General features: G+C 41.2%; 1 protein-coding gene across 1 annotated transcript; it reads right to left on the reverse strand.

The window, feature by feature from the left end:
- Positions 1-1,066: 1,066 nt before the first annotated feature.
- Positions 1,067-11,655, reverse strand: c15h3orf52 (chromosome 15 C3orf52 homolog; the record flags this gene model as incomplete). The annotated part of the gene is made up of 7 exons (XM_080731988.1): positions 11,573-11,655; positions 10,759-10,833; positions 6,951-7,019; positions 5,376-5,508; positions 2,576-2,736; positions 2,155-2,225; positions 1,067-1,244 (listed from the first exon to the last, which is right to left on the reverse strand). The coding sequence occupies exons 1-7, from the start codon at positions 11,621-11,623 to the stop codon at positions 1,067-1,069; spliced, it is 738 nt and encodes a 245-aa protein (XP_080588114.1). The 5' UTR covers positions 11,624-11,655.
- Positions 11,656-12,243: the final 588 nt, after the last annotated feature.

A 12,243-nucleotide genomic window follows, 5' to 3' on the forward strand; every position in this document is an offset into this window, starting at 1 on the left:
ACATGACAGCTGCTGAGTATAGGAACGTACTCTTACCCTTACAGCTGTTAAATTTGTATGGTACAAAGTCTGTAGTACTAGTGCTACCTCTGGTGTTATACCGATGGGTGTTTCCGTTATTTACAAAGTACTTGACCTGGTACCTCACTGTTCGCAATTCTGTGAACCATACACATTTCCATGAGCGCTCTGATACTCTCTCCTCGACTCGAAGCCACTTTAGGCTACTGAAATGTGCAGAGAGAAGATGTTTAAAGGACAACTTTAGTTTTTTACAACAAGGGTTCATATTTTAGATTCTAATTAAAGAATATAAAAGATGAGTGTTAAAATTATTTCATTTACTTCTTTCTATTGTTTTAGAGATTCTTATTTCAGTGGTTGGGGGCATGCGTATAAGTGGCTAAATATGTCATTTTACACAGAATATGCCCATTCCCAAGATACAACGAAGCCTTTCATGGTTGGATGTGACTTATGGGGGCTAGAAGTGTTACAGTAAATAGCAATAAAGACACTGCTGGCTTATTGTGTCTAAAAGGACATATTTAGCCACTTGTATGCATGCCCCCATGCGTACGCATGCCCCACATTTTAGCACGGTAAACGCGATAAAACAATAGAACGAAGCAAATGAAAACATTTTAACACTCACTTTTTCATTTTTCTAATTACAATCTAAAATATGAACCCTTGTTGTAAAAAAACAAAGTTGTCCTTTAAGGATCTAATCATTTTGTTTTGGGAGGTCCGTAACTTTGTTTTGAGGACATAAGGGGTGCTGGAATACCAGGAAGTGCAGGCCTGGCCCTAGTCGAAATGACATTGATTGAACTAGGGCTGATGCTAGTATTTTCAGGTCTCTTTGATCCACCTGAGTCGAGACTCTACTTTCAATGCCATATTCTCTCCTGATAATTTGTTGTCTAATATGCACTCCAAATAAGTGACTGCCTCCCTGTCTGTGACGTCTTTGTTGCCTACCACCACTCTGAGTCAGAGAAACGTCGACCTACAATGCTTTATAAGACCAGAGGTTTTCCACAACACAGTCACTTCTCACCTCTCATGACATGTCGAGGGAAGCCGGGTCGATGTACAGCGGGTCCTCAGTCTCCTGGTCGTAGAGATACTGTCTGAATACGTTGTACACCATCTCCCGACTCAATGTGAAATTCCGCAGCTCTCCGTGGTCTTTGGGCAAGAGAAACTTCAGACCATACTCGGCAATGACTGAACCATTCCTATGGAGAGAGAGAAAGCAAAGCAAAGCGCAAGGTTCGTTTATTTTAAATGTCAAAACCACCCAAGCTGATTTTAGAACAGCATCATAGCTCATGGCACGATGGGCATGACGGCACGAAACAGGATCACTTCCGTTGGCTGGACATAAACAAACACAGTCTGCACAACAACCAGTAGATGTCTGGTGAATTAAGTCAAAATGAAACACACGAAGAGCGTGAAAGTTGTATCACACTTGATGATGGAAGCAAATATTTGGTTTGTGATCCGGTACCGGAGAAACCGGATCCAAGATTGAGGAACTGGAATCTGTTCCATCACATTTGATACCTTTTCCGGGACCGGTTTTATCACATTGTTAGAGCAGCTAGTATGCCAACTTCGGCTTCAATTGCTATACAACTGCAATACCATTGGTTCTCAAACATTTCATTTCAAGGACCACCATAACAAATGGTCCCTTGGTTCCATTTGTACACTCTTGAGAGTTACAGACCTGTAAGGGTCCATTTGGAACTCCCCCAAGTAACCCCAGAGGTCCCCTGGAGTCTTGGACCTCACTTTGAGAACCACCACAATAAATATAGCTTTGTCTCAAAAGATTAGAATATTGTGCAAAAAAGCATGGGCAAACAGCAGATGCCATAGCATCCCAAATCATCACTGCAGAGATTTCACACTACTTCAAGAAACTCTGACTTCAGAAGGTTGACATTTCTCTAATTGTTTTGAGTGGTCTTGTGTAATATTGTAATATTTTGAGATATGGATTTTTGACTTTCATGTGCTGTATGCCATATAAATCTGAATTAAAACACAATATATCTAGAATATATTCAACTTTTTTTTAGACAAAGCTGTATGTATTCAATACTGTATGCATTGACACTCTAGGGAGGATGTGTTTACCTGAAAGAAGAGATGTTAGCCTTGGAGAAGTATCGCCCCAGGGCGGGTGAAGCACTGTAGACACCAGCCAGCTGGGTGGAGCAAAGAAACAATGTGAGAGAAGATCAAAGCTATCTCTATGAAATTAAACAAACAACGACAGTCAATACATGCAGGCCAGTGAGAGGAGATCAAAGACATCTCTATGAAATACTTTTTAGCTATGACTGAAAAAGAAAGAAAGAAAAAGAAATCCATTGTTCTAAATAATTTAAATGCATACAGTATGTCCCAGTGTATCTGGTAACATTTCCAGAAGTAATCGTGTGTGTGTGTGTGTGTGTGTGTGTGTGTGTGTGTGTGTGTGTGTGTGTGTGTGTGTGTGTGTCCATTCATATACATTCATATGCATAAACAACATAATTGGCTTGGAGGACCAAACCTTTTGTCGAAGTGCAGCAGCCAGGGTCTGGCTCCGGTTGGATGACGGTGAGAGAAGCTCTTCTGTGAAGATCTCATTTGTCACCTGGAAGCTTCCGTTGAAGTGGCGAGAGATGTTAAACGATGTCGGATCATACTTGTCATCCACGTCCTCATGGAGCGCTGACCAGGGAAAACACTGTTCAGTCAATTATGCCTTAATTAACACCTCCTTATTTTAGAAATAGTTCATCTTTTGGCGTAAAACATAGTTCTATGCCAATCAGACTGACAAATTGAAACACCTACACTATGTTGGTCCTCAACATGGCCGTTTAGGACTACAAATGCAACCCATGGGACTGCTCCTGTCGCAAGTTGATGATGTTATAATGTGTCCATGCGTGGTCCAGTCCTATGGAATGTATGGAATTCATGTTCTAATAAAATAAAAAAAACTAACGGGCCCAGACGGAGCATGGTTGCCGCGGGGGCTCCCGCTAGGATCAGCGGGGAACGCGGCGCAGTGAGACACAAACACACTCGCTCAGTGAGTAAACGCCACGCGGTATTTCACAAAGATAACCACAATCCAGCTCTCACCGCCCGCGTGCGCATGCACGAACGAGCACGCGCCCGCTCGCCTCGCCGCCCCTAAACTTCTCTGCACGGCCAAAACAACCGCCCGCCTCTATTTGAAAATTAATTACTAGGACGCGGCGACCACACTCCGTCGGGAAGGCGCTTAATACTTCCTACGGTTAATATGAGCATCAAAGCAATATTTCAAATACTATTTATTAGCACATGCATTCCATACATGTCATAGTGCTGGACCACCCATGGACAAATGACATCATCAACTTGCGACTGGAGTGGCCCCTATTGAGTGAAAGATGAACTATTTTCTAAAATATTTAAGGCAGGGGTATTCAACAGGGGGTCCGGGATCCCTAGGGGGTCCTCAAAGTTACTATAGGGGGGCCACCAAATCTTTGTGATAGGATCATTCTTTTAAATTAACAACTTGCATCCCTATTCTGAGGAGAACTTTAGCCAAAAATAGCAGATCTACAGGCTCTCAACGCTTCGCAGCAAATAGGTTTGGTGTAGAGGTAAAAAAGAGCAGACCAAGTACAGAGTGAAAGGTCAAGTTAACTAAAAACACGAATCCAACATAGACTGATGCTGTCAAATAAGTCTATGAATCTATCTATGAAATCAATGAAAATCTGCATCACACATTTATCCAATATGTAGTGGGGGTCCCTGCTTAATCTCTCAGTCCGGGAAAAAAACGGTGATTTTTGGCTGAACGTGGTTTCGTCGGTAAAAGTTTTTTTCTCAACTGATTCTTGTAGCTTGGGGTCACCTCTTAAGGATTCAAGAGGATGACCAGTGATATCCATTGAGCATTTTTTATTATTAACCCCTTAATGCCTGAAACATGGGCTCCCATTGACTTTCTATACAGGAGGAAAATACCCAGAAAAAGATAATTTTTCGGGGTATTTAAGGAGGATCTGAGCGGTCTAACTAGGGGTTTGTCATGATGCTGAATCCATTGCAGGCATTTGTTTTGCACAAAAAAACATTCCGTGGGCTAGAAATAGCCTCAGAAAACAATACACGTATGGGTGAGTATTCATGTTAGTCGGAGGCCTTAGGTTTTTTTTTCTCGTGCTAATCAGTCTAAAAGTGCAACATTTTGCACAGATGTAGCTCAGGGCTTGCTCTAATGATTTAGCTAGGGTGCCCGAGTCTGCGACATTCGGGGTCGCCACAGCGGCCAAATCAAGTTGGGCTCCCATCGACTTTAGTGATGAAAAGTGATGAGTCATCACTTTTCAGAGTTTTGTGGGTGTTGTGGTGACCCCGAAGGTCGCCGACCTAGCTAAATCATTAGAGCATGCCCTGAGCTACATCTGTGCAAAATTTTGCACTTTTAAACTGATTAGCACGAGAAAAAAACCCTAAGGCCTCCGACTAACATGAATACTCACCCATACGTGTATTGTTTTCTGAGGCTATTTCTAGCCCACTAGACAAACCCCTAGTTAGACCCCTCAGATCCTCCTTAAATACCCCGAAAAATAATCTTTTTCTGGGTATTTTCCTCCTGTATAGAAAGTCAATGGGAGCCCATGTTTCAGGCATTAAGGGGTTAATAATACAAAATGCTCAATGGATATCACTGGTCATCCTCTTGAATCCTTAAGAGGTGACCCCAAGCTACAAGAATCAGTTGAGAAAAAAACTTTAACAGGCAAATCCACGTTCACCCCCATTTTTCCCGGACTATAAGGGCTCCCTGGCCTGAAAACATTGAAGACCGCTGATTTAAGGTGTTTTTACATTTTAAATTGTTGTTATAGAGGGCAATTACAACATCCGATCAATCAGACCCTTCCCCATCAAGGAGTCTCTGCCCAGATCCTTATTTTAGCTCTAGCCCTCAGTTATAATCTCCAAGGCTTGACTAGGGTTTGGGACCCAGAACCGGAGGAACCAGGGGAACCGGATCCAACATTAAGGAACAGGAATGGAATGGGTTCCATCACATTTGGAACCAGTTTTATCACACTGTCAGAGCTGGTTACATGGACTGCTATGCAATTACAATACCTGTAGTTTTCAAACCTTTTCATTTCAAGGACCACCATAACTCTGAGAGTGTACCTTACGGGTCCATTCAGTTCCATTTGTACACTCTCAGAGGTACAGACCTGTAGCGGTCCATTTGGAACCCCCAATAGGAATCGTTAAAATCCTAAAGGATCCCAAACCTAGGCTTGACCAACTCCCTCCTTGCGTGAGCTCACCTGCGCAAATTGCCATGGAGATGACAACAACGATGGGGATGAGGACAACCAGCAGGACGATGAACACCATCCACACCCGGACTTTCCACACTTTCTTGTTCATCTCTTTCTTCATCCTGTACACTGCGCTCTTCTAGGAACAACACAACATCCGGAGCAAAATTATTTGTACAATATAAATACTGTAGGAATATAAATTCCAGTAACATAGTCATGTTGTTGTCATCTGGACTTTACCAAACAAGTGTAGACTAGTTATGAACAACAGCTCGAACCAAAAAATATCTATAATACCAGTGAGGGTCACTTAAGTTGTGAAAATCGTGACACGTGTAACATTAACGAGCATCAACGAGCGTACCCTCATCAGTGCTCTTAACTGAACGTGACCGGAGACGGTTTCCAAAATCCCTTACGGAGGAAGACACGTATCAAACTTTATTTATATAGCACATTTAAAAACGTCAGTGTCGACCAAAGTGCTGTACAACAAGAGATAAACAATGCCTCAGGAAAACAATACAACAATACAACCCAATACAATGTGAACAGACAAAAAGACATTTTAAAGCAAAATAAAACATAAGCTCAACTGTGATTAAAAGCCAAATAAAAAAAAAGTGAGTCTTAAGAAGGGACTTAAAAACCTCAATGGATTGGGCAAATCTGATGTGGAGGGGAAGGTCGTTCCAAAGCCTAGGGGCAACCATGGCGAAAGCACGGTCACCTCTTGTTATGAGTATAATTGTGGGATGATAAATCGCGACACCCCAGACAGACAGACAGACAGATAGATAGATAAATAATGTAGATTAGGGGTTCCCAAACTTTTTTGTCTCAGGGCACCCCATAAATATTTTTTTTAATCCGAGGCACCCCTACATTATAATTTTCACTCACAGCATATCGTCGTTGTCGGGTGGAAACCTTGTATGCCCAAAACCGTTCGTTTTGTATTTATCATTTATAAAATGTACTAAACTAGTGAAAACAGCAGATCTACAAGCACACAACGCCTCGCGATGCGAGGCGTTGTGTGCTAGTAGATCGGCTATTTTCACTAGTTTTGTGCGACGGTCTTGTATGATGAAGCAGGGCTTTGCACACATTTGAAACTTGGAGATACAAGGTTTCTGCCCGACTGACTTTAGTGATTATGTTGCGAGGAAAACATTGACTGAAAATAACTTTGTACTTCAAGTTTAAAATGATACTAAATATTTTTTCAAGTGTCCAAATAAATTCCAAATATTATCAAATTATCTCGCGGCACCCCTGGACTGCTGTCACGGCACCCCAGGGTTAGCCTCGTAAACCAGTCTCCCTTCCTGCCTTCATTCGAATGCGATTCGATTCTGCAGATTCGAACTGAAGATGGGAGGAGTCAGTTTACTAGGCTACCCCAGGGTGCCCCGTCACCCACTTTGAAAACCCCTGATGTAGATAGATAGATACTGTAGATAGATAGATAGATAGATAGATAGATAGATAGATAGATAGATAGATACTTGTGTGTGATGTTTAATAGAATAATAACAACATGTGAACATAAATACTGTATTAAATGCTTCAAACCTGCTTGTGGGACTCGTGAATCTGACCCTCCTCCGCTGTGTGCACAGAGGCGCTCGTCTCTCCATTGAGCTGAGCAAATCACAGACACACGTCACTTTCCACAGGATTACAACATCTACTCCTACACATTTTAAGAGGGACAGTCCATCCTTATGACACATTTCACATGAATTCCTCATTCCAATAGAGAGAGCAGCATGACACTAAACTGTGACGTCGTCATTCAAGAGATACTTCCTCAATATTGACATACTGTATATTACATTACAGCCAAACCAATCTGGGAACCCATCGTCAAATGAAAAACAGCGCCCTCTCTGTTTTGTCCAGAGAATCTGTCTTGAGAGAGTACAGACAATTATTCCACAAACTTGTAACTTAACATGTTTTGAGACGGTTAGGTATCACAGTGGAATTATCAAAAGTATCCCCGTTGGTATAGGGTTGCATTACGCCTAGAGATGTGCCGATTGATCGGTGAGTGATCGCGATCGGCCGATAATGCCTCTATCGTTTTGATCGGTATCGGTTTTGCCTATCTACAAGCTAGATCAGCTATTTTTACAATACTTATCTGTGGGACTGAATGTAACCTCAGCTTCAACTCCTACAAGTTGAATTGGATACTAAAGGACCTCAGCCTGCAATCTCCTAATGTTTAATATACAATGTAAATGTTTTGTAAGAAGAATCATGAAATATATAAATGTTGCTACAGTAACACAATAAAAAGAAGAATTTATGGATTTGACGCAATCAGAGCATCTCTAATTACGCCACAGTTTTTCTCAGTATGAACAAAAACATAACCTAACATAAATGAAGCAAAGCATTAGTTCTTCCAGGACATGCGAGTCTCGCCTACCTCAGCTGTGATCAGCTGTCAGTCAGCTCCTTTCCTATTTTTCATTCACAACTCAACTGGTCATTACGTCACACAGTCAGGGGCGTCACACCAAATTCTGGGCCCTGGGTACAAGGATTCACTGCGGGCCCCCCATGAATGTTAACTATTGAAAAATAGCAGATATACAAGCTCACAGCGCGGCACCGAGTGCCGCGCTGCAAGCTTGTAGATCTGCTATTTTTGAAAAATTGTGAAAATGTGTGCAAGAAACCAATGTTTCCATGTCAGTGATGCTCAAACTTTTTCACGTGAAGGACCCCCAAAATGATATGAATTTGGCCACGGACCCCCATCTCAAAATATTTAGTTCCAGGGACTACCCCTGAAGCAAAATTTGAGTTACAAATGTTCGCTTAAAAAAATACATATATTCAAAGATTTGCACACATTTTCACGACTTTTCAAAAATAGCAGATCTACAAGCTCGCAGCGCGGCACTCGGTGCCGCGCTGTGAGCTTGTATATCTGCTATTTTTCAATAGCTAAAGTTACTAGGGCCCCTCCAACTTGGGCCCTAGTAACTCAGTCCCACTTTCCTACCCCTTGTGACGCCCCTGCACACTGTCATACTCCAATCAGAGCTCTCACGCTCTGTAAGGGAGGCTTCTTTAAATACGGCTTGCATTCGCTATAGCTCTGCTTGTCTTGCTACCTGCTTCGCATCCGCTGCTGCTTATAGTCAGGGAATTTTAATAAAACCCTGGGAATAAATTCCATACCAAACAATTTCTTCACCAATGTGTTCGTAAAGGTGTCTAGTAACATATCTAACAAAGATTGAAATTCAACATCCCTAGCAAAATGTTTGACAGTTAGGGTAATTCTGGGTCTCATTCACTTACTATACACTATACTATAAGGGAAAAAAATCACTCCCAAAAATATGCTTTAAGTTGTTAGGGGTCTAACTAGGTGTTTTTAATTATTCTGAATCCATTGCAAGCATTTGTTTTGCACGAAAAACATTCATTGGGCCAAAATCAGACGCAAAAAAACGATGGTTTAGTGATGAGTCATCACTTTTCACAAGGTGTATGGGGTCCATTTTTGGCCCAAGGAATGTTTTTCGTGCAAAACAAATGCTTGCAATGGATTCAGAATAATTAAAAACACCTAGTTAGACCCCTCACATCCCACTTAAAGCATATTTTTAGGAGTGATTTCTTTCCCCCCTTATAGTACAGTGTATAGTAAGTGAATGAGACCCAGAATTACCCTAGCTGTAAAACATTTTGCTAGGGATGTTGAATTTCAATCTTTGTTAGATATGTTACTAGACACCTTTTACGAACACATTGGTGAAGAAATTGTTTGGTAAGGAATTTATTCCCAGATTTGACAGGATTTTTGCTAACTTTCCCTGACTATTAGCTTAGGTTTTGCTTAACATTCGCTGATTTTGCCAAGCAAGCTGCTTGAACAAAATTCAGGGAACATCTCTGAAAGCGGAGCCTTTAAACACCAAGTTTAACTGTATTCCATTTGTTGAAGTAAAATGTTAAATCTACTTTGACATATTGGTTTATTTGGCTAACGGTAAGAACTTGCCTACTTGTGCGTCAGCTAGGGGCTGTCACAATATGACATTTTACATGACGATTAATTGTCACTCAAATAATTGGCGATTAACGATTTAATTGTTTTTGTCATTGACAATTACATTTCTGTTTGGCTTTTAGGCTTTGAAGTTGCACATGGCAGATATGACACAAAACCTAAATATACAAAGAAATTACTGACATATTTGACAACTTACTACTTAAAAAATAACATTGATAGTGGAAATAGCCGATCTACAAGCTCACAACGCGTCGCGATGTGACGCGTTGTGAGCTTGTAGATCTGCTATTTCCACTATTTCTGACATTTTTCAACATTCACAATTATGACGATTATGACAAAAATAATTGCGATAATGTCAAATAATCACGATTAGACGATTATGTAATAATTGTGACAGCCCTAGCGTCAGCTCCAGAAATGATGGACTACTAGAGCAATGCCGTTTCAATAGAAAGTAATAGAGTTTTGCTTCATTTATCAAATGAAATAAAACAACAGGAAACATCTCTACCTGTGTTCTCCCTCCAAAAAGCATAAAGTATTGACTACTGTAAAGCATGACAGGGATCACGATATAATCTATTCTGATCCTATGGTATGCGAGTAACAATCACAGCCAAGGAACCCAGCCTTCTAACACCATCTGTGGGAACAGTGAGCAGCCCTGAGGGGAGACAAATTAACAGGTCCACACACGCAGCAGTGGCAAGTACACACAGCTCATCATCACAACCAGGGATGTGCAGAGAATGTTAGAGGAAGGGGCTGAAATGTCTAAACTTTTGGTGGAAACATCGAAAATAGCAGACCTCCAAGCTCACAACGCGTCGCGCTGCGACATGTTGTGAGTTTGGAGGTCAACTATTTTCTGTGCGTGATACCACACTGAACTAAGCATAATTGAGTCAATACTGGAGATGTGGCGTAAAGTATGGATTTCTACACAGAGAGAGAATTCTTTCAACAAAAGATGCTGCATTCAAGTTCAGGAGAGTTTGGACAAGGCAATTCTCTTGAATGCCACCTTCAGGTATGGCATGGAAAGAGGGGGCATTTGCATTTCTTGCACCATAGCAAAAAACTGCATTCATGGTCTGGCGAGGGCACTTTTTACAGACATAAAAGTGAAGGGGCTCAAGCCCCCTTTGATGTCTATGTGTGCACGTGCCTGATCACAACACATCAGAGCTCAAATAAAGAACCAAACCTCAAGCTAAATCTGGCGTAAAGTAGGCTATTAGACATCCTCATAATGATCAGATATAGGCCTACTATTGTGTCCAACTCCGTTCAATTAAACAATGTAAATTCCAAAGGAGCAGTGAGAGGAAAACTCACCGGCACCCTTTCTGTCTCATCACCATTGCTGCAGTTCCCATTCCCATTCCCACGCTCCTGATCGTTATCTCCAGCCTTAAATCAAACATGAAATCATAAGCAATAAACAATAAGAATGACAGTTTCATCCATACATCCATTATATTCCCCTTTGGTCTAATTAACATATATTATATAATTTCCCTGGGTCTCATCATCACATACTGTAGTACAAGGAAGAAAATACTACAGGTTGTTCAAGTCATAAATGGATAATATAGCCTATATTGACCCATTCAATGTTTAGTTCCTTTTTCTTTTAGAATACTGTAATTTATAACATCTATTAAGCGTCAATTCGATCTAAAAAGTTGAGTAAAATTAATGAATGTGTTTACTGAAAATGTTTTTTACTGTTATGTTTATGATTTGTTTACTATTTCTTTTTACTCTGTTTGTAACTGTATACTGTGCTTTTTATATGAGAACTGCAAATACAGTAGCCTATTCAATCAATACATGTGTAAAATGTCGCTTAATCTTGCGCTAAAGCCCTGCTGTTTAATTAGCCTATTATTATTGGTTGCGCAAGGGCTTTCACGCCACAAATAGTATCAATCCCGATGCCCAGCCCAACCTTCATGAAACATGACGGTCGCTGATAACATACATGCCATGGGCAGGTAATATGGCGCAGCCTAGGAAATACGTTTATTTGCATTACATTTAGTCTACAATGTCAGCAGCAGCAAATGTACACAGTCAACAGACAGACCGCTATAATATAACCCGCATGGATCATTTCATCATTGAGTAACCAATGTATTGAACTGACCTGATCAAAGGTTTTTAACGGCACTATGTCCATGTCGTCCGCGTTGATCATAATTCCACCAGCTCGCTACAACTCGCTACAAGTGGTTACTATGTTGCCTAGAGAGGAAAGTTCATAGGGAATGATAGTAGAAAGTTATCTCAACCCGGAACTTGCACAGTGACAGCACGCACAGATCTACAAGCCGACATGCCCCAGGTTGGACCGTGAATGTGTGAAGAGAAACCGGACCGTCAGCTTGTAGATCGGTTCTTCTTTTTTGCGCGTGTGTGTGAAGCGACAAAGGTCCTGTCCTGGCTGGCTGCAGGTGATTGTCTTCCATAATATTATCCGACTGCTGCGAGTTTCGGCGGTGACGTCAGAAGGCGTTAACCTTTGTGTGTGTGTGTGTGTGTGTGTGTGTGTGTGTGTGTGTGTGTGTGTGTGTGTGTGTGTGTGTGTGTGTGTGTGTGTGTGTGTGTGTGTGTGTGTGTGTGTGTGTGTGTGTTTTATGTCTGACATTTTAATGTCTTTAGTTTCATCTGTTTGGAATTGGAATGAAACTCCATGACTTTTTTAAGGACAGGACAGAAACCAAAAACACAAAACTATGGATAATACAATCTTGCCCAAAGCACTTCATAAAATTAAGCAAAAATAATTTGTCTAAATGAAAGTTAAAAACAGGAGAA

The sequence above is a fragment of the Nannobrachium achirus genome (assembly GCF_963921795.1).
Source record: "Nannobrachium achirus genome assembly, chromosome: 8".
Taxonomy (NCBI): Eukaryota; Metazoa; Chordata; class Actinopteri; order Myctophiformes; family Myctophidae; genus Nannobrachium; species Nannobrachium achirus.